This window comes from Brachionichthys hirsutus, chromosome 10 (assembly GCF_040956055.1).
Source record: "Brachionichthys hirsutus isolate HB-005 chromosome 10, CSIRO-AGI_Bhir_v1, whole genome shotgun sequence".
NCBI lineage: Eukaryota > Metazoa > Chordata > Actinopteri > Lophiiformes > Brachionichthyidae > Brachionichthys > Brachionichthys hirsutus.
The window spans coordinates 8,038,621-8,063,219 of NC_090906.1; the positions used below are offsets into that span (position 1 = coordinate 8,038,621).

The following is a 24,599-nucleotide window of genomic DNA, read 5'->3' on the forward strand; positions in this document are numbered from 1 at the left end:
ATGTGTGCGATTGTGTGTGTGTGTGCGTATATAGTGAACACCGAGATGAAACATGTTTTTCCAGACATTCATCATGTTTACAAAGCGACATCCTTGAGCAGAGACTTGTGTAAGCTTTACTCGGAAGGTAAAAGTGTGTCTTAAGCGTAGATTTCTCTATCTGGGACGCAGAAGCAAAACTAAGCGCTTAAGCTCATGAGCAAAGCTGCATGATAGCGGCAGACTGCATGAACCCAACAAAGAAAGAAACCATCCAAGTGAGTCCTGGCCAATGAAAAAAAAATTTTTTTTTTTCACTGCAGTGCTGTGACTTTGAAGCCAATCACCATTGTAGCTTTAAAAGCCTTTGCATTGAGAGGGTAATGTATCAAACACCAGGCGATAATAATAACGGCGCTGGCTCGTCTCGATAACTTGTTCAGGGTTTTTTGGGGGAAAAAGAATCTGCCTTCCAGAAATTGCTTAAAAACCGCCGCAACCATCTTCCACGGCGTGAAGAGAAACGGCACGAGTCACTGAATGAGGCCCCCCACGCACACTTGAAGGCTGGTCATTTCTCAGATGACGATTGTCCGTTTCTGATAAAACGCCTTCTTCGGAAAAGCGTCCGGCTCGGCATGGCAGTGAATTCGCGGCTTCAAACCGTCCCGTCAGCAGGCAAGCGCTGGACTACGTCTCCTGAGAACTTTAGCGGCTGAACATTTTGCTGTCAGCATCCACTATAAAGGAAGAGCATTTCAAATGAAACATAACAGAAATAAGCATCTTAGGCTCATTTCTGATATTCCTCACTTGATCCTTGTCCTCTCTCCTAATGGGAGCGTAAACGGTCTCGACTGCAGCCAAACCTTTTGCAAATGTGTGTGGAGAGCTGTGGAAGCTTATCTCATTCACATGCGTGTGCAAATGTCTTTTTCACAAGTTTATAAAGTTTGAATTTGTCACATCAGTGCTGAACATACAGTACTTCTCTACAGTACATCTACACATATAGGTATGCAGTTAGACATTCTTTTACACATTTACAAATCTGATTAGTACATTAGTACACACAGCCTGAAAGACATTTGCACAACCGTAAAACACACACTGGCACATTGAGCTAAAACAATGGCCGTCTGACAATGACAAATGTGGTGAAATGCACATTTCAGTTTCTCTTCAGGTGTATCTACTGTACTCTCTTATTTACGCCGATTCTCAGGCACATTTTTACGCCGGATGCCGTTCCTGACGCGACTCTCTGCAGGTGTATAAGGAACATAAAAGGCAACAAGAAAGAACATTGTTATGCTATTCATTGCATTTACATGATAGTAATTAAAATTAATGTCCGATATGGAAAAGCTGCCTTTATGCATCACAACAGACATTACATTAAACCTTTCAATGCAGCTGGATGACATGAGCAGAGGTGTAATGTTTAGTTCGTCGGATTTGTCTTACCATCATTGGATAAAAGGAGAAAAATGGACACACTTAGACAGAAACACGACAGTTTCTGACCTCGGTTGTTCAGCCGTGAGATTGGAAGCAACAGCAATCAAGAAGCAACACACAACAGTTCAGAAGAACAGCGGGCTAATTAGCATTTTCCATTCAGCGTCTACAGAGGCTAGTGTTGTGCCTCAGATCCGCGCGGTAAGGTTTGATAGAGGGCCTGTTATTTTATGTTCACAAACTGCTCACTGATATGAAACTGCAGGTCTAATTATCTTGAACAAAAACTACTACAAAGTCTTTTATTCATTTCACAGTTCGCAGAGTTTTTCCTCTCTGGTTCATCTTGCAATATGAAAAGTTCTAGCAAAAAAAAAAAAAAAAAAGAACATCATTCCAGAAATGAATAATTATGTCTGTGTGCAAAGCTGTGAGTCACATTTGTCTGAGGTCATTGGAGGCAAAAAACGACAACTCGAAAACATGCCAGAACTACATAGGCTGGATATCTGGTGAGAAAAGACACCGGGGCTTGAAGAATGGAGATAGTTATTACATCCAACATGTTTAGTTTGAATGAAAAAGGAAAGCAGGTCTATGTCTACCACATCTAATGAATGCGAGATGAAAAACTTCCACTTTCATTTATTCCCAATTAGAAACTTGCTGCGACGCTTCAAGGTGACCTCAAAGGCGGACCGTTGGGCGCACATCTTTGGAAAAGACGTCCGCTGGCTAACAGTCAGCTAACAGTCAGTGAATGGACCACAGACATTTGAGGTAAACGATGAAAGAAATGAAGCGGTCAGGGAGAACTGACAGAACAGCCATTCTTTGCACATGTAAGAAAGCACGAAACACAGAGATTTCCACTGCCACAAGAGGTAAGGAGAAGCAGGCGGAACGCTCCTATATAGGCTACACGTGATAATGGAATCCACAACGAGAGCGGATGGGATCGGAACAAAGGAGGTGGTCATGAATCAAGTCAAGCAAACACCGACACGAAACGCTGAGAAACTGGCAGGGCTTCAACAGTGGATCACACTGACACACAGCACAGGCAATGTACCGGTGCATTTACCCCGTCAGGTGGTAAGGTGGACAGGCGAGGAGCGAGTGGGTCGTCCAAACCACAAAGGAGTGTTGGCGGCTGCCGGCATGAAACAAAGAAGACAACAGCTACAGCATCCCGCATAGAGGTTCTGCTCTCACCAACGTCACCGGAGGACGTTCTCCGCGTGGAACGTTCGAGGACAGTCACGGCTTTACGTTACTGTAGCTCAGCACGGGCCAATGACAAATCATCCATTAAACATCACAGAGCATTCATTACTGATGCCCCTGCACACTTTCAATACAGGAAAATTACAATTCTGAATAGCAAAAGTAAAACTTCAGTGTTAGATCATGAGTTAAATTGTGGTTCCTGATAAGTGCTTCATTTATTTATTTTTAGACCTTGTCAAAATTATATTCAAAAATTAAAACAAAAGACTGTTTAAAATGTTCTAAATATAACCAGAAAATCAGCAGAAGGCATATCCCAAGGAGCCCCCAAAAAACTAAACACTGGCTCAAGGAATTCAGCAGCTACTTCATTCAATGCTTTGGAATCAGAGTTTAAACTTAAAAAGAATTTCATTTCTAAATATGTAATAGAGTTTATGGGTGAAATTTGTTTGAATAAAAATCCTCAATGCTTTTTGACACTGAAAATGAACCTCATGCCAAAGATTTTAATGAAATTGTTTTTATAAATTCCCAAAATATTTATAAAATATAGCTTTGGAAAAAGCTAAAACTTGCAGAATTTTCTAGATGTGAGAAGGCAAATATTCAGAATTATTGATATGGTATTTAGTGGCAATGATTTAAGTAAAAAAAAAAAACATTTAAGGGGTTTTGAACTGTGTTGCGGATACAAAAATGATTAAGATGACAGAAGAGAGTTAGGATGAATACAATGCTAAAACATTAAGAGAACGCTTCAGTAGAATTGATGGACATAAATAATAAATCTCCCCGAGTTCAATGATTCACAAATGCCATGGTTTAATTTGATATGCATGATGCTACACACCAGAGCGCTCGAGATGAATTCTAAGGACACACAAATGAAAGCTGACATAAAATGAAAAATACTGCTCATCTCCTTGAGAGTAGGATGTTGGGTCAGACACCTTAAGTTGGGGAGAATTAAAATGATGACAAACTGCCCTCATTTCATCCGTGTCTTTCTCATCGACAGATCAAATGCAAAACACTGACCAAAGGTTGAGTCTAAACTGATAAATTACAGAAGATGATAAATGTTCCTTTATCTCTGTGTTAAATACAAAATAGACTCACATCAATATCAATCAACTGGATTTCTCAGTAGGGTAACTTAAATCTGCCGACACCTTCCAACTCCTACAAATGGGAAAAGCCAGACTTGTGATTAATCCAGACAGCAGCAACTTGTCATCTTTATGCTATTGAACACTTGACCCTCAGATCCTCATTCCATTTTGTTTCTTTTCCTTTGTCAAACTATGAAACAAATCCTTTTTTGGGTCAGTGACAGCTGAACCTGCATATACTTTCATCTTTTTAGGTTTTGAGCAGGACTAGGAGAAGGAGAGGGTGGAAGGAAACTTTCAGACGCAGAGCAGGAAGACAGAAAGACAGACGGAAACAAGGTTGTCAGCCTATGTCATCCCTTCCTGTCTGCAGCAAGCTCAAAAGCGTTCCTCCACCAGCGAAAGGAAGCTAAGGGAAAGAAGATCGAGCCCCCCCAGATGAAAAGTTCTCATAGGATTAATGAGCGTGTACTGATAGAAACTATTTCAGGTTCTGAACATGTGAAAGGACATTATCTCGGTTTGCATAATAAAAGGTGTGCATTTCTAATGAAAAATTGATTGCAGCCTATTTTTTCTTGGGCCAATGTTTGTGCAAAATGCATTACGAAGGCACTTACGTTTCATTAAACTTTGCTAGATGCTTAGAGCTACCGTGGCCTAATGTGGCGTACAGTTTTAAGGAATGCAGGAAGAGCCTGAGAGCAAAAACGGGCAGACAAGAAGAGAGCAGGTAAATTTGGCAGAACAGCCAGAAAAACAACAATGCAATAAAGTTCCACGAAGCCGAACAGCTTCTGCTTGACTTATGATGCAGGAAAGCTCAAATATGGTTTGCATGGAAGCAGCAGATGGGAACTCCAGTGTAGCATAAGGCAATTCACGCAATACAATAAAGTTTCCATTATTTTATGATAGGCATTTATAGCAATAATAAAAAAAAACATGCAGACTTTAGGAATACCTTCCAATATAATGCGACTTACAAGTACTTCCCCAGAGCTTCAAATAGTTATTGCGACAGCACAAAGTTAGTAACGATGCAAAAGCATGATTGATTTGTAAATGCATACAGTAGCGGGGAACCATTAACAAAGACTAGCCTAAAATAGCAAAGCCTTAATATATATATATATATAATGGAGTTCTGGAATATGACAAAATTTAGAGAAGGTGTCTTCTTGCACAAGAATTTAAAAAAAAACTTGTAAGCTGGGAGATAGAAAATGTTAGAAAAACTCCAAATGTGTGAACGTTGCCGTTTTAATCTATAGCCTCCTAATATTCCTGATCAGTTAAGAGAACGGCTCGTTAGGCACACTCTTATTCCAAAAGTATTTGCTGCCCATGCTGTCAAAGAAACGATTCATGCTCTCCAGATAATTGCTCCAATTTCTGCTAATAACCACAGCAGTGTCTTCGCTACAATGATTCTGAAATTACACTTTATAATAGAACAGCTTTTTAAAGGTCAAGGTTTTTGCATTAATAAGATGTGGGAAATTTATGAAAAGCCTGAAATTAAAAGTTCTTAACGTTTCTATGCACACCTGAAAGAGTTAAGCCAAACAGCACTGTGTGTCTGTAGAGGGGAGAGCTCTTTTGGTATCACTGAGGTGAGCGAGGGGGGGGGGGGGGGGAGGGGAGCGACTCTCTCTCCCCCCAGGTAGGTACATTTAAGGTAGGAACAACCAGCCCGGCTATAAAAACATCCTTATCTGTGTAGCACAGCTCATCATTAGAATCCATTATCTTTTGTGTCAAATCCAGAACAGACAACCTGATCTTGCCGTTTGCAGGTTCATCCATACATTGGTGGAACCTACAACTCGGCACCTCCTGCTCATCGGGATGAAAACGATTCGTAGGTAACTACTGTGCTTTTTACAAATTAGTCAGCAAGATTTTCAGTCAATGTAAAAGTCACGCGGGTAAGTTAAAAGCTTGATTCTTACGCATGCAGATTTAAAAGACACTCTGAGAAAAAAAAAATGCATTGCCTCATCTAGTCTGGCATTTAAATTGCCTGTCAATCAATCACTTAAAGCGTCCTGTAGTTTCAGTTTGGATACTTTAAAGCTCTCGGAGTCTCTGCCCTGCAACAAAATGGAGACGCAAACACAAAATGAACACACAAGGAAGAAGGAATCAACAGTTTCTGACTGCATCCCCCCAAAAGACACATTATCCTCCATCATCAAATCAGTATGCAGCCAACGCCTCCTACATCTTTAAAGAATGTGCTGTTATCTATACATTCATGTGTGAATTTGCAATCTGATTGAATGCCCTTAAAGCCTTTTGGCAAAAACAGCTTTGTAGTTTTAACATCTCTCCTGGCATATCATCCCCGACTGGCTCCATTTAACACATAAATCACGCTGTGATATATCTGGTGAGACCCCGCAAGTGTAATTACACTGTTTTATGCATTTTTAAGCATGAGAGATGGCTGGATTCGTTTTTTTTTTTTTTTTGTCAGTAGAAGAAAATCTTTCTCACTCCTAGTGAGTTTCGTGTCATCTCTAAATCCAGCCTCATGCTGATTACTTTAAAAGAGATGAGCTGTTTAATTAAGCGAACAAATGTCTCTAGGTTGGTTTAAGTTTCAAATAAATGTCTGTAAAGCGGTGGGACGTTTACTTCAGAGACGGCGGGAATCGTCTCATAGCGGTGGCGACGGTAATTCACTGGCAGCAGAAGGAACTGGCGGCCACATGGGACGTGAAGCAGCTACATTCATTTTTCATACGACCGCACAAACCTGAATGGAGCTAAACCTCGACGCACTTTAACTCGAATGAACATTTGCTATGCTAGACATTTTGAAGGTTGCTTTTTTCTTATTTTTATTTTTTTAATGATGACGATCTGTCAAAGAAACTAGAAATTAGTCAAGTCAAGGAACAGCAGCAGATAAACCTATTTTAGATTACAATGTGCTAAAGCAAAATGCGACTTCTTATTTATTTTTTTTAGATTGGTGGGAAATAGTGGGGCTACTGGCTCAAGAGGTGATTACTAGACACGGCAGACACACGCGCTAAGTCTATACAGTCTATGCAGCGAAGCAGCACACACACCAACCACTGCAAGATGAGCAATGGCATTCATTTAACTCTTTTTTTTGCAACTTATATATACACCTAATGACATTTTTACTTTACTTATTGCCTGGTTCATATTGGCAAGGAAGCGTTACTTGCTAGCATGACCCACAAGCAGCTCGTCAATCTATTTATAGATTTAGGGCAGTTTCAAAGAAGCAAGCGAAAACAAATCTAAATTCTTCGAGCTACACATGCGGAAGATATTCCAAAAATCCTGTGCCCTCCATCGTTCTGCCGCTTCACATGCATACGCGAAGATTACAGCAAGCACAACAAGCTAAAAATGTCTCTCGAACCAGCCAGAGGGCCTATAAAAAGTGACTTCTCCCTGACCACAGAGGAACCTATAATTGGGGGCCAATATCTGCCTGTCTAAAAACACAGCTTACAATATACATTTCAAAATAGTACGTGGTGGGCGGGGGGGCTAGGCCACAGTGGGCGGCATGAGGTGGAGTCTTGAGGCTTGAAAACGCTTCACTGGCCTGGGTGAAGACATGCAGGCACGGTCCACAGCCACTGAAGTACACTGGACGCTGCTTTGTCTTTGCCACTTCATTTCGAGAGTCGGCCCAGTCTTCAAAAGTTATATACTGACATGCTAGAATGGAGATAATCTTCTCGCTTTAATGCAACATTATATATATATAATTTTTTTTTTTTTAATGAATAGCGCCTATACAAAAAAAAGAAAGAGGAAAAAGGGCAATTTCTCACATATTTTCTGATCAAACATACTTGAGTATACCGCACAGAAACATTAATATATAGAAATTCTAAAGTAATTATAAATAAGCGTTGAGCAAAAAAGTGGAAAATATATATACACACAGAACAACAACAAAAGAAATCAAACTGAAAATATAACATTTCGTTGATCTTGATGTTATTTGTGCAGCTGTTTTCTAAAAGGAGCTTCATTACGTGCCAGTACTCGAACTAAATCTCAAGTAAGGAGCAAGCAGTCGACATACTGTGTCTGCAGACTGGGGTTTTCCAAAGGTGTGTGTACAGAGATTTACATACAAATGTCTGTTGGGTATTAGCACCGCATACCTCTGAATTGTGTACTAAAACATAAAACAGTATTAAGATCTAAAACAGATCTCCTTCCACACTATTAGCAATGAGGCTAAAACAAAACCTGTGTTATCTGCAGACCGACTGGATATATCTGAGAGGGGAAGTGAAAAAGCAGCGCTCGCCCCTCAATCGTGACAAAAGCTAAGGTGCCCTTGAGCAAGGCCCTTAACCCCGTCCTGCACTAGAGGGTGCCAACAGATAAGACAGTTTTCTTCAGGTTTTGAATGTGTGCGATTGTGTGTGTGTGTGCGTATATAGTGAACACCGAGATGAAACATGTTTTTCCAGACATTCATCATGTTTACAAAGCGACATCCTTGAGCAGAGACTTGTGTAAGCTTTACTCGGAAGGTAAAAGTGTGTCTTAAGCGTAGATTTCTCTATCTGGGACGCAGAAGCAAAACTAAGCGCTTAAGCTCATGAGCAAAGCTGCATGATAGCGGCAGACTGCATGAACCCAACAAAGAAAGAAACCATCCAAGTGAGTCCTGGCCAATGAAAAAAAAATTTTTTTGTATCTCACCCTTTTCCAGGTCAAAGACACATTACAAAAGTCAAATGAGACACTTGCCCATTTCAGCAGAGCTCGGGGACGGGAGGTAAAGAGAGAGGATGGCGAGAGGCTGTGAGAAACACTTCCACCCCCCCCCACCCCCCCTCCCTCCTCAACAGTAGCAGATGACAATAGCTTCTAAACGAGGGCACGCCGAACATCCTGACAAAGGCAGGCTCCTCCCAAGCTGCCCAGTCCCTGTTCCCGAATAAACCTAGCCACAGGGAGAGGGTACGAGTCGGGGATGTGAGGCTGACCATGTCCTAGACTAGCGGCAACATGAGAGCCACTGTTAAGCATTCTGCCGGCGAACCGTAAAATGCAAGCTGCACAAAGCAGCTCTCTGGACACGCGAGGCTCAATTGCATTCGGTCTAATTAGAGGCGCTTTAAAAAAGGTGACAGAAAATGTACTGGGGAAGAAAAAAAAAGATAACATATCAATCCAAACTAGGGGGGGGGGGTAAATAATCCACCTGCACATTGACAAAATGGTACGTTAGCGATGCTATTCAGCTCTTTACTCACATGTAGGCAGGCGAAAGGGGTGAGGACCTGGACGTCTTAAGAACTGGCACTGGGAATTTCCAGCTGACGGGAGAACCGCTTTTCCATTTCAACGGCATGTTGTCGTCACCAGAACGGTGCTACGGCAGTGCCAACAGCAAAGAGCATTTCCGTGAGAATGTCTCCAATGCAGTCGTCCATCCCTCTCTGCCCACACCATTTAAGGGGGAGGGAGAGCGGCGGCTGGAGCGGCAGCTACAGGAATACACCGGTGAAGGCAGCGCAGGCTACGGTCTGGGCTGGGACTTTTGCGGCAGCACTTAGAAAGAAGCCAATAGCTTGCATCCAGCGCGACTGCTTGTCCTGCTGCATTCACGGCTGTCTCGTGGTAGGAGGGGTGTGGGGGGGTGGGGGCTGCCTTCCCGTCGCCCGGCCAGGGTTTGTGAATAGCCCAGTAGCTAAGCAACAGTGCCACCTTGTTAAAGGAGTCATGATTACAAGTTCTGGGTTATGTTACGCAGAGAAAGTGGAAAGAGAGCGTTCAAAAATGAATACAAATTTAAAAATGTGATTTAATGAGCGGTGATGCTACAAACCACAGAACTAAAAGTCTTTCACTGCCCAATGATGCCTCCTTGTTCCCCGATGCATTTAAGTGAGCATTCAGTTAATCAGCTCTTTAGAAATAAATCCCTTTTCTATTGAATTCATTCTGACTAAACAATCAGGTTTTTTTTTATGTTGTTCTTGGGCTGAAGAAAACAGAGTTTTCTGTAATGTTATCAATGATTTTTTTTTTAATCTTCAGGCTGTAAAGGTGAAAATAAAACAAGTGTTCACTTTTTGAGTTAGCTGCTAACGCTTACGAGCTTGTTCTGCCGCCGTCACGTTTACTTCCTTTGTATACTTATATAGAGGGCTAAACCGTTGATCGCCTCCCGCGCAGCATTTTGTAAATTTCATACAGATAGGAAAGTAAAAAATGAAAGGTACAATGATATGTCTACAGACTTATGTGTGTTTTAGTGTCCCGGAACCACCTCCTCTATTTATGCAACAGCACAAGCTACCAGCATTCAGCCTCCAGCATCGCGCCTACAGCCATCAGAGGACGCCGCTCAACCCACCAAGCAGCGATCAGCTACAATGCTAGTATTCCCACAGCAGGCTCATGAGCCACCAGGCCAGGACAACAACAAACACAATTTTTAAAACACTTTTTCAGAACAAACTTAGGAAAGATTTCAGCATATTTTTGAAGAACTCATTCTTTCAGATTCATTTGGATTCATCTTGTGATCCTTGGCGTTGTGATATTTTAAAAACACAGCTCTGACTAAATGCAGCAGTTCACCTTACTTGACTTCAATGGGCTTTAGTGACACTTGGTAAGGTGGCAGTTAACAGTTTTTAACCGCTGAAGTGATAGAAATAAAAAGTGAAATAATAATTCAGCTACAGATAGATGATATATCACCGTGTGAGAACGTGAATCCCAGATAGATGCTCTTGAAAAACACCAAAACACATTAAAGACAAAGCCCTTCTGAACTTCTGACACATAAAAGATTCGAGAAAGGAGGGCTTCTGAACCAGCTTGCCCTTTCAGTGAGCACTTTTGTCGACTGGTGCCATTACCTGCAAAGCCACCATGGCTCCCATCAGCTCTCCAATGAAATCCGCTTTGTTGGAAAGCAATAAAAAGGTTTATAGCAGACGAAAAGGAACAGTGTGGTAACCAGACATGGGGGGAGGGGGTCATATCTCACTGAAAACAGAAGTTCCCCTGCTATAATCCTGCCCAACCTTTGTCGGATACATTTCACTTACTACAACAAACAGCATCTTCTAATGTAATTCACAAATCTGAATGCCAAAGCCAAGCTTTAGACTATATACACATATAATCACACAGAACCCTGTCTGCAGTTTACATGGATGGTCTCTGTCCACTGCAAAAAAAAAAAAAAGTTTAATATTCATCCTGATATTCTGACCTTGTGTCAAATTTCGGAGAACAGTGCTCGCTCTGTAGAGCAGCACTGCTGCATGTGGCTTACATCTGTCCTCTCACCATACCATGAAGCTTGTGATCACCGAAACATAAACTTTAAGACAGCTTTCATTCCTCCAGCATTATGGCAAGCATAAAAGAACAGCATGACCCAGCTGGGACTTTCATTAGTCTGAATTACTACCTTATGCTTATATGCACTCCCATGAGCAAGCTGGATCCCTTACATCTGGGTGATGATTAGGGCTGAGCATCAAAACCCGGTTCCAAGCTGCGACGGTCCAACGACACAAAGCGCAGACGTCGAACGAAAGGCTTCCTACAGGGTAATAACCTCGCTGTCAATCCCTTCACTAATAACAACTAGTAAATATTTTAATTTTAACGATAAATGAATGAGTGCATATTAAATTCTTTATTTTTGACATGCCGTCAACCTATTTATTACATAAAATTGCAAACTATTAAAAGCAATTATTTTTGCAATATTAAAATCATGTGTATAATTAGAATGATTAACTCTAATAATATTTTACTTTAATTTGAATTCATTTTGTAATGCAACAGCAGAAAATGTTTGAGAGATTCTTCCTGTTGGTGAGATAACAAGATATCTAGGTAAAGAGTAGAATGTTCTGAATTGGATTCGGCCAAAACTAAACCAGATTTGGGATCATTAAGATCCATAAGAAGCCCAACTATAATGACGATCCTGTCCCGTCGACAGCAAGCTTCATCGTCATAACCTTGTCACCACACTTTCCGGTCTCAGACATTCTTCCTCGCAACTAATGCTGTAAATGGCACAATGACCTTGCCCCGAATGCAAGGGCAGCAGGCAAGCCGTCTCTTCTGTCAAAGCCGGAGAGCTCAGCACTACACCTGTCCCGTTCAGTTTTATTATATTACTCTAGTCCCAGAAAAGACCCCTCCCGTTAGAGACGTCTGTTTTAAATAAAGCCTGTAGAAACGCACCAACCTTTCATGAAATTATGGAACTCAGCCCCTGAGACCATTGAAGGATATAAGTTATATATAACGTAATTATATGTGTGTTCATTTTCATATAAAACTGCAAAAAGAAATATGCAATTAGCAATAAAATAAGCAAGAACTGAAAAACCGACCACTTTAAGATTCCTCTGAACAAACCAACAGAATATTCAAGTATCTATTATTGGTAGCTTTATTCTGTGTACAATCAGCGCTCGGCCTGAGGCTGCCTTAACTATAGAACACATTAAAAACTGAGTTCAATAACTGCCATGAGGAAGTGGCTCATCCTCCTTTAGGCAGTTGCAAAACTTACAATGAGAAAATTCTTTGGAAAAGGTTCTCCTGGACGATACGCCATTTAAATAATACACCTACAATCCTGAGTCAAATGTCAAGAAAGCTCGAAAAATGCATTTTTGCCACATTGCAATCAATAACAAGAATATTCTCAGGAACTCTAAAACACCACTTGAACGTTTGACAAGGTTTATGATCCAAAAACTGAAATGTGTTCAGGTAAAATGAATGAAAGTCAGAGTGGCTAATGCAATACTAGACTACATTACCTGTCATGTAGCCCGATGGGCATCGTCTCTCCTCTGTGCATAGGGTGCTCCATACCCTTGCCAAAACCACACCTGAAAAAATAGAAACATAAAACTCTCAACATCCACGCAGTTACTTTCTCTGAGACAAAATCTTCCATTGAAGCCACAAAAAACAAGAGGATATCGTTCAGAAAAAAAATACATGTCGAGAGATTCAGTCATACAAATGCAGGTTTAATAACATATTTTTATGTTTTTATGGTCTGAAGCCAGTTCTAGCATGCAATTTAATATGGACAAAGTATCAAAATTGCATTTGAGAAGCCATTTATATATATATATACATGTTGTATTAATCCATTATGTATATTTTCTTTATACATGTTCTACTATATTACAAGTTATTGCCTTCCAATGACACGTGGTTGTTTAGATACAATTACACATCTCAATGCTTATTATTCTCCAGCTGTTGTTAAATAAAAATTAATACTTGTCTAAAAAAGAATATCTAAACACACCTTTCAGGTGTGTACTGAAATAAAACATCACTGTGTCAAGGCAGGTTTCAAATCAAAATGTTGTGGTTTTTTTTTGTTTACTAGAGAGTGGGGTAATTAACAGTCATTCAAATATATTTAGATTAATTTGTATTCGATACAGTGTAGAAAACGTCCAAAACGAAACCGATGGCAAGATGTTGGGGGGGGGGGGGGCAGCCCGCCTGGGCCCCCGTCCCCTGCTGAAATGTGACAGTTGCATCATATTTATAACTTCTTGCTGAAGCACAGAACTAGGCTAATTACAGCTTTAAATATCTGTCAGGATTTAGCCGGCATAACAACATCTGATTTTTTTTTAACCACCATTGCTAACAAACAAAGTGAATGCCGTTTCAGTGACAGTGAAGGTGAAGGGGATGACAGCTGGGGGGGGGGGGGGGGGCTGCTCTGTGGGCTCACAGCGGGAAATGTTACACACACATGCCGGGAGAAACAAGACCACAGCGAGGCAGCTAACTCGCTTTGCTAGCAGTGGTTGAGGTATCAGCACCGCGCATGCTACTCTTCATCCAGGCTAAGCTAATGGCAGCTCCCGTCACAAGGGACGCTGCTGTTATGTTGACATTTCCCTGGCCACACTGCCTCGGCGCTGTCCTTTTCATCTCATGTCGGGAAAAAACAGGCTATGGCTAACCTGACAAGCTAACCCTTCAATAGGCTACAGCGAATAAACGCTATATTAGATTAACAAAAGCGACCGTATGGCTGTCAAGTTCGTGACTGATATCTGACTTCCGATAGAATGGTGATCCGCGATAAAGAAAGTGTAAACGCCCCGTGGTCACTACACAAGTTATCGCTAGTCGGGTTAGTTCTTAGTTAGTGTGGCTGGGTTTGGTAGGTTTGCCACCACCAACAAATGGCAGTGACAGTCAAGCCGGTATTTGTTGAGCTTAATACATTATGTATAATATTATGAGCACCATATGAAGCTTAAATACAATAGGCAAACTTTTAAAAGCAAATTGAATACCTTCGACAACGTTAACTTGCGTCCCTTGTTTTCTTTCCAAGCCCTCAAAATCCACTTATGCCACCGGAGCCTCCTTCTTTATTTTATCCAATCAAATCAATGGTTACTAGGCGAGGTGCAGCATCGAAACTTCCCATTGATGGAAGAGTGCGTCGATGCTTCCCCCATTGGTTTAGACTTCCGTTACTAAATAAAGTGGTTTTTAAAGAGGACTTGGCTTTCTGGAAAGCATAACGCGGTCTTACAGCGGAGGTCTCCGTTACGCTACTTTGCATTTATACGATTCATTAAGATCATAATTAAGCGCGCCCTCGACATATCCAATTGTAGTTACTTGTAAAATGATAAACCTCCCCCTGCTTTAATCTGTGTGTCCCGAAAATTAGATATATGGGACAATTAAATACTACATTATTCCTGATGATGATGATGAATATATTTATTAGATAGAATGTTAGGGTACAAGTACAGTCACACAGTAGCATGTATTACAGTACAAATACAGTCAAACATCCTGTCTAAGAGGAGCATTTCAAAAAAGCCATTGCGGTCTTGTTTCCGATGAAAGTCCTTTCCTCTCAAATTCTAGCAAAAAATAAATAAAAATAAAGAACTGTGCTGTTATAAGATATTCCTTTATTATTTTCACAAGGGGAAATTCCAAATGTATTAAATTCCCTATAATATATATGATCAATGTTTACACTGCCAATACTTATTGTTATTAATATTAGTCTTATTATATGGTACATAATCACAAAATTGACAAAAAATATTGTGAGCTAGAGAAATAATGCTTGCTTGTTTGATTTATAATGCATCATATTTTCCTTTGAATGCTGTTTACTGGTGGAAAAGTTTGCTTCCCACAGTTGGCATAAATAAAACAAAGAATATTGTTATAAATAGATGCGTTACACAAGATTTAAAGAAAAAAAAAACAAGACTCAGTGTTATTGTCAGCGTATCGCACTGGTACAAAGCAATAAAATGCAGTTTGCATCGAACCAGAAGTGTGAAAACAGTAATTATAGATGTTTACTTTTGCATTAATAACCCTTCATAGCTGTCATCAGCTTCTCGTCTTCAGTTGTGCATGTTTATTAATCTCCAATAGGGGGCGGTATTGTCTGTCATAGTCCAAGACGGTCATAACAAAGATGTAGAATAAGAAAGGCGCCTGCCTGTGCCCCGCCTTTGACTAGCTTAACCTGGCGAAGATGTATTTGATGTTGTTTATGTCGCGGTTGACCGGTTTCGTCGGCATGACAGTTGACACCTGCTGAAAGCCACAGTTTTATTCCTGCTCGAATCAGTTTCAAAAGAGGGCAGAAAAGTTGGTCAGTCTCAAAGCCTGGGTTGGATTTGTTAGCCTTAGCATTCGGCTAGCACACAGTAGCGTTATGACGTGACGTAGAACAGGAAAGAGACTTCGCTGGCGGATGGGTCAGATCTTATAATTGTGTGATGAATATCTCGAAGGCAAGTATATAGAGAGAAGCACATGTATGCAAAATTTTCATTCGCATTTTAGGCTTTTTTCGACATCTGCCTTGCAACACAGTTTGACGAGATAAGAGAGCTAAATTCATGTTAGCATGGCGTCAGATACAAGCGACACCGACGAATTCTATGACGCTCCAGAGGATGTCAATTTTTCTCCATCACCAAAAGTGTAAGTAAAACCCTTTTGATATTATTACGTTAAATAAGAGGGACCATTTCTTGCTTGCTTTATGTCAATGAGATGAGATGGTAGCTAACGTTAAATTAGCTCTTTTTTTTTTTTTTTTTTTACCACGCACCTGTTTTTACTTCAATCTTCACATAGGTCGGTTTTGTATGCCCACAAACCTGTATAAATGTGTTGTAGTAAAACAGAGGAGAAGAGCTCGCCAGCTATTTTGTAGTTTTACTCGTCATTGTGGGAGCTTGAAGTTTTGTATGGTTGTAGTTGTGATTAAAAATGACATATTTCATACAGAAAAAGGCCCATTTAGAGATCAGGCTTTAGATGCCACATTTCTGGATTATTCCCTGTGAATTATTGCATGTTTTCATGATTATTAATCCTGTTTTAAAATTCCAAATTGTGGATATTTTGCCTGTATTCAATTGGTTTTGAGAGATGAGAATTATATTCACTAAACATTCTACACATTGAATATTAGGCCTTCAGATTTACACTTTTTTTTAGTGATGTCTGTGGGGAACACTTCAAGAGTTAATCATTCACAATCAATGGGAACTTCTCATCCGGGTAGATAACAGCTCATTTGGGTTTAAAAAAAAACAAACAATTGACTGTTATTATAATCCTTTTGTTGCATTTTTTAATAACTCTTTGTGTTTATGTAGGTCACCTATAAAGTTCGTCATTCCTTGTCAGGTATGTTTGTCTCAAACAAGGCACTGTTCAAACAAGACTGTGTGTGCTGAGTCACTATTCAAATGATTCTATGTTTTCATTAACGCTTAAAATATTAATCTGTGGTGGATTTGGCATCCTGAAGTCCTGTTGTTGAATTTGCTGCGGTAGCTCGGCTAATTTTGCCAGACAGTCTGCATGTGATTGTGGTTTGTATTTAGCAAAGTGACTACCTGTTTGTGGAGGACTTTGATCTTTGCTATCGAGTGAATGATGTTTGTCAGACAAAGATTTCAGTGACGGTAACAGGAACAAAGTCATTTTTACTGTTCTGACGCAAAGTGCTAAAAGTGTTAATCGTAGTTCACCTTGAAGTTTCACCTTTATTAAATAAATTTAAACTAAGATATCATTTCTGCCATGTCTGAAAAATGCAACGTAGCCTGTTTATTAATGATCGACATTATACTTAAAAAAAAAAAAAAAAAAAATCAGAATACTCCTTGACGGTTATGAAAATGTAAATTAATCTTCTGGCTTGCTTACTTTTTCTGTCCTTCCCACACAGAAAGTTACAGTTTGAAATTAAAACTGGGCTTTCTAACGAGAGTCAGGTTAAACATTTGCTACTCCTACTAAAGGAATTTGTCCGATAACGTTTTCTTTTGTAAAGTAGTTTCCCAAACTCTGGAATGTGCTTGATTAGTCTTGATGTAAATCAAAGCTTGTCTCTGCGTTGTTACACTCCGTGTGCCCATTGTAGGTCAAATAAAAAGCCTCGCATTGTTTTCTGCTCACCTTTCACAGAATGCAGAAGTGAGCTGCGAAGTGGCCGCAACTCATCAAGATGAGTCCCTAAAGGTATGGCTTGTCTGAGCGGTCACATCATGGCTCGGATAAAGTGCAGCCAGAAAAGATCTATTTGAAACTATTGATAAGTCATATTTTTTTTAGAATTCCATATTGTGTAAGAAAAGTGTCTGGTTGTGTTCAGACAGCTGTCAAAATGGCTGATTCTTCAGTCTGTGCTTTGCTGTACCTTCTGGGTTCTATGTGGATGTCAGTGTTTTGTGTTTATTGTGGGGGGGGGGGGGGGGCAGTATTTTATGCCAGTGGTCCCCAACCGGTATCGGTCCGTGAGGCATTTGTTACCGGGCCGCACAGAAAGAATAACTAATTTATACAATTTCCGTTGTATCAATTATTAGCGTCTAAAAAGGTGTTTTATTTTAGAAAACGACCGGATTTTCGCCAACGTAACATTCGCCTGTGAATTTTCATGCTTTACGTGATACGTTACTAAAAACAGACGTGAACTAGCGAAGATTAATAAAAAACAAACGTCTTTGGAGAGCTTCTTTGCTAATGAGACCAAGAACCCGGGATTAAGAGACAATAATGTGGAATTTATGACACAAAAAAACCTGAACACGAAGGACAGAAGAGATTATTGAGACCTCGACTTATGGTGAGTAAAAATTGCTCGGCATGAAACCGGTCTGTGGCAGGAAAAAGGTTGGGGGCCGCTGCCATCGTTGTCCTATTGTGACAGACTGTTATCTCTTGCCTTATAGATCATTGACAGCATCATTGAAGAGAGTCAAAAGGGTGATGTTGGTGATGTGGCCCCGCTCTTAGTGGAACTTCATGTTGATACGAGCGCAGCCTTGGAGCCGCAGGAAGCTAATAATGCTCAAGATGTTCCTGTGGAGTTGGACGCACCGGCTCTCAAACCTGAACTTGCCAATAGCCCAGAGAACCAACCGGAATGTGTAGAAACCAACAGAGCAAATTGCCATCCTGCCCCTGAACCCACAGAAGCACCGGGACCATCGGCTGGGCCACGAGACGGCGTTCAGCCGCCAGACATCACCAGCGCCCTCGGACAGAGTCGGCCTAATGGGGCCGCTGCGACTGGACAACCAGAACAGGAGCGGAGACCTGCAGATATTTTAGAACAAGTCTCATTTGCAGACACAGAAGCCGACTCGGACTCGTCCGGGCCCCTGAAACCGCCACGGCAGTTCACAGTGGAGCCAGACATTGTAGCTAGCACGAAGAAGGCTCCACCCTCACGCCCACCACTCCCCAGCGGAGGGCCTCCTTCGAGACCGCCGCCGCCCTCTTGGCAGAGACTACCATCCAAGAAGTCTGAAGAGCGTCTGAGCCTGAGTGGGCTGGAAGGTAGAAGAGACCACGCCCAGTTAATGGCAATAAAATGTTGTTTGTTTTGCACACGCAAGGAAACAACAAAGAATATTTGTGACTTGAATGAGTTTCTCACATGCAGCGTTCTGTTGCGTTTGTCCAGTGTCTGCGGTCAGTGCGGTCGGCAATGACGCTCTGGAGCCCCCCTCCTGCCTGCTGTCCCCGAGCAGCACGGTGAGGAGTCTAACTAAAGAGCTGCAGCATTCCCTGGATCTCGCCAGCGCCACCAGTGGGGACAAGGTGGTGACTGCACAGGTCAGTCAGGTTCCAGAGCTGCTCAAAAACAAATCTATATGCAGGATGTAAGAGTTTGCTCATCTACCAACCATTTGTTTTTGGGGTTTTTTTTTTTTTTAGGAAAATGAGGATGAGCAGGCCCAGTCTCAGAGCGAAGGACAAACCCCCGGCCCTCAGCGTCCTCGCTCCAACTCTGGGAGAGAGCTGACTGATGAAGTGCGCCTCCTGTTTGTTATGAAACTTGATTCACATCCAAGTCGACCCCTGACCCTTGAACAGTCCTACCAGCACGACACTTTCAGCCCAAATGTTTACCTGCGTGTTCTCTTGAAACAGGAAATCCTGGCCAGTGTGATGATCAAGAATCTGGACACTGGGGAAGAAATACCTCTAATTCAGGCAGAGGAGAAACTTCCTGCAGGGATAAACCCCCTGACGCTTCACATCATGAGAAGGACCAAGGAGTACATTACGTAAGCAGGGAATTACTTTTCTGTATAAGCTGCCTTACACAGGGAAAGATGCTCTACATAAATTAAAGGTAGGTGAAATTGTGACTCTAAATTGCTAAATTGAGGTATGTATGTGAGTGAGACCTAACGTTGGATCTTGATGAAAACAAATCTGAGGATGGGTCTTAGTTTCGCTTAAATCCCATAACATTTTGAGAGCGATCCGGATAGCCATCTGGATATTTCTATTTACTAAAAAAAATGGCTTTAAAAAAATATATATATATCTCTTGTGAAATATGCATTCTATTCCCTCACCGTAATGAAAAATGTGTTCTGGATCTGATCCAGAATGAGGTCAGGAAAACAACCCCATTCAAGAAGTCATATTAGGGGGGGGGGGGTCAAACTAGAATTGGATTATATGATTAGTTTAATTTTAAATGACGTGATGGAGAAACAGCTTGATGGGAGGTTGAAAACTATCAAACCCTTAAAAGGTCTCCATCAGCAGCCGGTCTGTTGCTTGGCCAGCCAGAGTCCCATTTTGTCCGGTCTTTTTCTTTTTTTTTTTTGCAATGGGACGTTATCCAGCAGCAGCCTCAAGCCTGAGCTGGGCGAGTTTGGCTCCGGTCCCGGATCTCTTTCCGCTCATCGCAGCGAGGCCCACTTGTCTTGTTGAATGATTGAATGATGATGTAGGCGATGGCTGTCCCGAAACATCTGCTGCTGTAATGCATGTTTCAGCAATAAAGCCAAAAATAAAATACAAACTAATGTTGCCAGTCGAAGGAGCTACTGCATCTGCAGGCAAGATAGATAATATGGAGAAGATGGTCTTCCCCTTGAACATTTTCAGTGTGAAAAAATCATGAAACCTAGTATTTGGAGCAAAGGTACATTTTCTAGAGGAAGTTCATGCGTTTTATTTTGTCCTCAGGAATGACGAAGCACAGTCTGATGACGATGACAAGTCTCAGACTCCTCTGGCAGACACGGATGGAGGGAAACTGAAACAAAAAACGTGAGGATAACTACCGGTAGCTTCTTGCAGCTTTTTTTTTTTTTTTTTTTACGTTTTCACCACATACTTGAATATTGATATATATTTTTTTTATTATTTTGGTCTAATCAGAACCCAGTTTAAGAAGTTTCTGGGCAAGTCTGTGAAGAAAGCCAAGCATTTTGCTGAGGAATACGGAGAGAAGGCAGTTAACAAAGTCAAAAGTGTTCGTGATGAAGGTAAATAGTCTTTTTTTTATTTTTATGACTTGAATTTTATTTCATTTTATTTTCTATTTCATTTGTATTTACAGAGGGAAAATAAACAGTACAACAGATACACAAATACATACATATTTGCATTTATATACACCCATATATACAGACACACACGCCTATGCCCCATACAATAATTCACAATTTCTTATATAGATATAGATGTATGAGGAAAAACCAGGTAAATTGTTTTAAACACATTTCAATTTCAGGAAAACACCTCAGAAGTAACCGTTATAAGTTCTGATGTGGGATATTTTTTAAATATATTTTAGAATAAAAAAAAACAAAAGTAAAATAAAAACAGATAAATAATGTTCTCATGTATTGGCGCTGAGGCGATGACAAGGCAAATGTTGTCATTCTCATTGCTGTAAATGTTTTGAGCGTCTCGGTTCTGTTTGCTTGGCGTGCGCTCAGTGTTCCACACAGACCAGGACGATCCGTCGTCGAGTGACGATGAGGGCATGCCTTACACCCGGCCCGCCAAGTTCAAGGCAGCACACAGCTTCAAGGGCCCCTTTGACTTCGATCAGATTAAGGTTGTGCAGGACCTGAGCGGAGAACACACGGTAGGTGGATCTGAAGTCTGACCATGTTGGAAAGAACCGTTTAGAAACTTCTATTGCAGCATCTTTGCTTTTTTTTTTTTTCTTCTTCTCCTTCAGGGAGCTGTTTGGACGATGAAGTTCTCTTACTGCGGGAGGCTGCTGGCAACTGCCGGCCAGGACAACGTGGTCCGCATCTGGGTCTTGAAGACTGCGTTTGACTACTTCAATAACATGAGAATAAAGTATAACACTGAAGGTACCGTCTTCAGCCTCTGCTGTTCTTTAGCTGCGATAAATAATTGAATTGAGCCCTGAGAGATGGTTTTTGTTTTGGCTTCCCCAGGTCGAGTTTCACCTTCTCCTTCTCAGGAAAGTTTATGCTCCTCTAAATCTGATGATCCTGGGGTGAGTCACGTTTAATGCCTCCTCCTGATATGTGTGTCAGGCTGTGTCGTTCCTAGCAGATTGTTCTCTCATCCCAGGCAAGCTGTGTCCCAGAGGACCCGGAGACAGAAGATAGGAACGCCCCCTTCCGTCAAGTCCCATTCTGCAAGTATAAAGGTCATACGGCCGACCTTTTAGACCTGTCCTGGTCAAAGGTGACGCCCCTGCCATCCCCTCCGTTCTTATTTCTTATACCAGGTTTATCTCTCCTCTTACTACTTTGAATTGTGTGTCGCTCCAGAACTTCTTCCTGCTCTCCTCCTCCATGGATAAGACCGTCAGGTTATGGCACATATCCAGGAGAGAGTGCCTCTGCTGCTTCCAACACATCGATTTTGTCACAGCCATCGCTTTTCATCCCAGAGTATGTCGAGTCATCCGAGCTACTCCGGCAATCGCAAATTGTTTTGGCTGGCGGTCTGAATCGTCTCGACTCCTCGCTTCCCCCAGGACGACCGCTACTTTTTAAGCGGCTCTCTAGATGGAAAGCTACGGCTCTGGAACATTCCGGACAAGAAGGTAGCCCTGTGGAACGAAGTGGACGGACAAACGCGCCTCATCACTGCAGCCAACTTCTGCCAGAACGGGAAGTACGCCGTCATTGGCACCTACGATGGCCGCTGCATCTTTTACGACACGGAGGTACCGAACGAAGCCTCTCCTTTCCGCTAGTTCATTGTTAATGTCCTTTGATCGCTTTTCTTTCTGACTCGTCCATTCCAGTCGTAATCAGATGTGTTTCTGTTTGCACGTCCGTCCATTAGCGACTGAAATACCACACTCAGATTCACGTGAGGTCGACCAGAGGCAGGAACAAAGTAGGACGAAAGATTACAGGCATCGAGCCTCTACCCGGAGAGAACAAGGTACCCGCTCCAGTCCGCTCGCGTCTACGGAATGTTTCACGTCCTTATAGCAGGACGAATTTAAAAAAGACACTCTTTCCACGTTTCCAAGATTCTGGTGACTTCAAACGATTCCCGCATTCGTCTTTACGACTTGAGGGACTTGTCCTTGTCCATGAAATACAAAGGTTATGTGAACAGCAGCAGCCAGATCAAGGCCAGTTTCAGGTGAGGCAGTAGTTTTCTACTTGAAAGTTTTGAAATAATAATAATAGCACATATAAGTCACAATAAATTGCCGTTCAAAGTAATGCTGTTAGCCTCAGTTTCTTTTCCTGTTTTCGGTATTTAACTGAAAGAACTGACGAAAAGACGAGTCGGGCCTCTTTTGAACGTTGGTCTTTCGCTGCTAAAACAGCATCTTAAATGCTAAATTTGACTTGCTGTGGGATTATCTCCCCCCAGTCATGACTACTCCTTCATAGTCAGCGGCTCAGAAGATAAGTACGTTTACATCTGGAGCACTTATCACGACCTTAGCAAATTCACATCGGTGCGACGGGACCGCAATGACTTCTGGGAAGGGATTAAAGGTAGGCGTTCCGTTTTCCAGAATTACAAAAGTCATTTCTATTATAAATCACCTGCCGCATCAATTTTGTTCCGCCTCGATTGCGACTTTTCTTCGCAGCTCACAATGCGGTGGTCACGTCAGCCATTTTCGCGCCCCACCCCGGCCTCATTGTTCCACAAGAGACCGGAGCAGAGAAACTAGAGGCAGAGTGCAAGAGCTTGGATTCAACGGACTCTGAAACAATACCCTCAGGTATTTAGGCTTCAGTCCTTTCATGGGCAGATTTCATGGCACCAAGGCTCCCTTCACTGCCATTCAAGTGTTGTTTATATTCTCATAGGGGCCCTGAAGACCGACCACACGGAGGTTCTGCTCTCTGCCGACTTCACCGGAGCCATCAAGGTTTTCATCAACGTAAAAAAGTATTAAGCCACTCGCGGATCGTTCAGGGCCGTTTGTTGGAGATCAGACCTGAAGATGAAGGACAGCCCGTCATGGGCCGCCTCCGTCTAACTAACACCACCCCAACGACCCAAAGTCCACAGCTCTGAGGCAAGAGAGCCATCTGGAGGACGGGGACCTCAAAGCTGAAGACGAGGGGAGTGGGTGGAAGAACTGCGTGAAACAGACGAGCTGTGATTCTGTGTCACGTTTCTATTTTATATCTTTAATACCAAACAACTGTGAATGGTTTATTGAGAAGTAGACATGCTTAGCGTGTGTGTGTGTGTGTGTCGAGCAGGCACGAGGTCTGTTCGGGTTCGTACGTGTAAATCTACAGCTGTATCAGGGTTATTTGTAACAGTTTGTGCACCTTATTTCCTTCTGCTCCCAGATTTAAGAGGAATTAAGCTCATTCCTAAGCGATGAAACGCTGTTGTAACGTCGGTCACAAGTTTTAACGTGTGTGGGAATCGAACCATTTGTCTGGATCAAAGAAAGGCGTTTTGAAGTTTCCTGTGCCTACAAAAACAAATTCATTTTTTTCCATTTTGGCTTATTAAACTTAACCGTTATACATTTCAGCGCAGGCCAGAACCTTTCATCTGGTTACTAATGCTTTAGGGCTTAGTTATTTAGTTTCATCAATTCTGGTCCTTGTCTTTTTGTTCTTGTTCAATTAAAGCCCATTTCATCGTATCGTTGTGCCAATTTAGTGCGTAACACCGCTTACTTGCCGCTTTTGTAAAAGGAACCAAATTATGCTCTTAAATGTCCTCAATAAAGAGTCCTTGATCCTAATACGTTCCTCTTATCAAACCGATTAGTCTCTTCGGAGTTTGCAAGTTCATCTGTGCAGTAAGTGATGACGAGGAGGAAGAAAAGGTGAAGTCTGAGGACGAAGCCACCAATTCAAACAGAAAATGTAAAAGCCAAGTGCCCAGTTAAAGTAAATTCAAAAGCAGGAGAGCCTCAGCAGACGCACCCAAGGTTACACTCTTGATTAAAGAGGAGACATGACTGGTTAAAGGGACAGTTGTCCCCCAATCAATGCCATCAAGCAGTAAAAT

General features: G+C 41.8%; 2 protein-coding genes across 3 annotated transcripts in view; one reads left to right on the forward strand and one right to left on the reverse strand.

Moving 5' to 3' along the window:
* klhl13 (kelch-like family member 13) overlaps positions 1-9,156 on the reverse strand; it is a 30,267-nt gene extending 21,111 nt beyond the window's left edge. The window contains exons 1-2 of one of the 2 annotated variants that reach the window (XM_068744165.1): positions 9,059-9,156; positions 2,525-2,593 (exon numbers count right to left, since the gene is read on the reverse strand). In XM_068744165.1, coding sequence (XP_068600266.1) covers positions 2,525-2,593; positions 9,059-9,156 — 167 coding nt within the window. The remainder of the gene's footprint in view (positions 1-2,524; positions 2,594-9,058) is intronic. The other variant, XM_068744166.1, reaches the window with a different exon arrangement.
* Positions 9,157-15,729: 6,573 nt separating this feature from the next.
* Positions 15,730-24,504, forward strand: wdr44 (WD repeat domain 44). The gene is made up of 20 exons (XM_068744336.1): positions 15,730-15,806; positions 16,490-16,520; positions 17,307-17,360; positions 18,074-18,683; positions 18,811-18,962; positions 19,065-19,160; positions 19,281-19,417; positions 20,337-20,420; positions 20,532-20,638; positions 21,095-21,246; positions 21,343-21,481; positions 21,569-21,630; positions 21,708-21,824; positions 21,911-22,033; positions 22,120-22,311; positions 22,434-22,535; positions 22,627-22,742; positions 22,980-23,107; positions 23,206-23,340; positions 23,429-24,504. Exons 1-20 carry the CDS (start codon positions 15,730-15,732, stop codon positions 23,515-23,517), a joined length of 2,703 nt encoding a protein of 900 aa, XP_068600437.1. The 3' UTR covers positions 23,518-24,504.
* Positions 24,505-24,599: the final 95 nt, after the last annotated feature.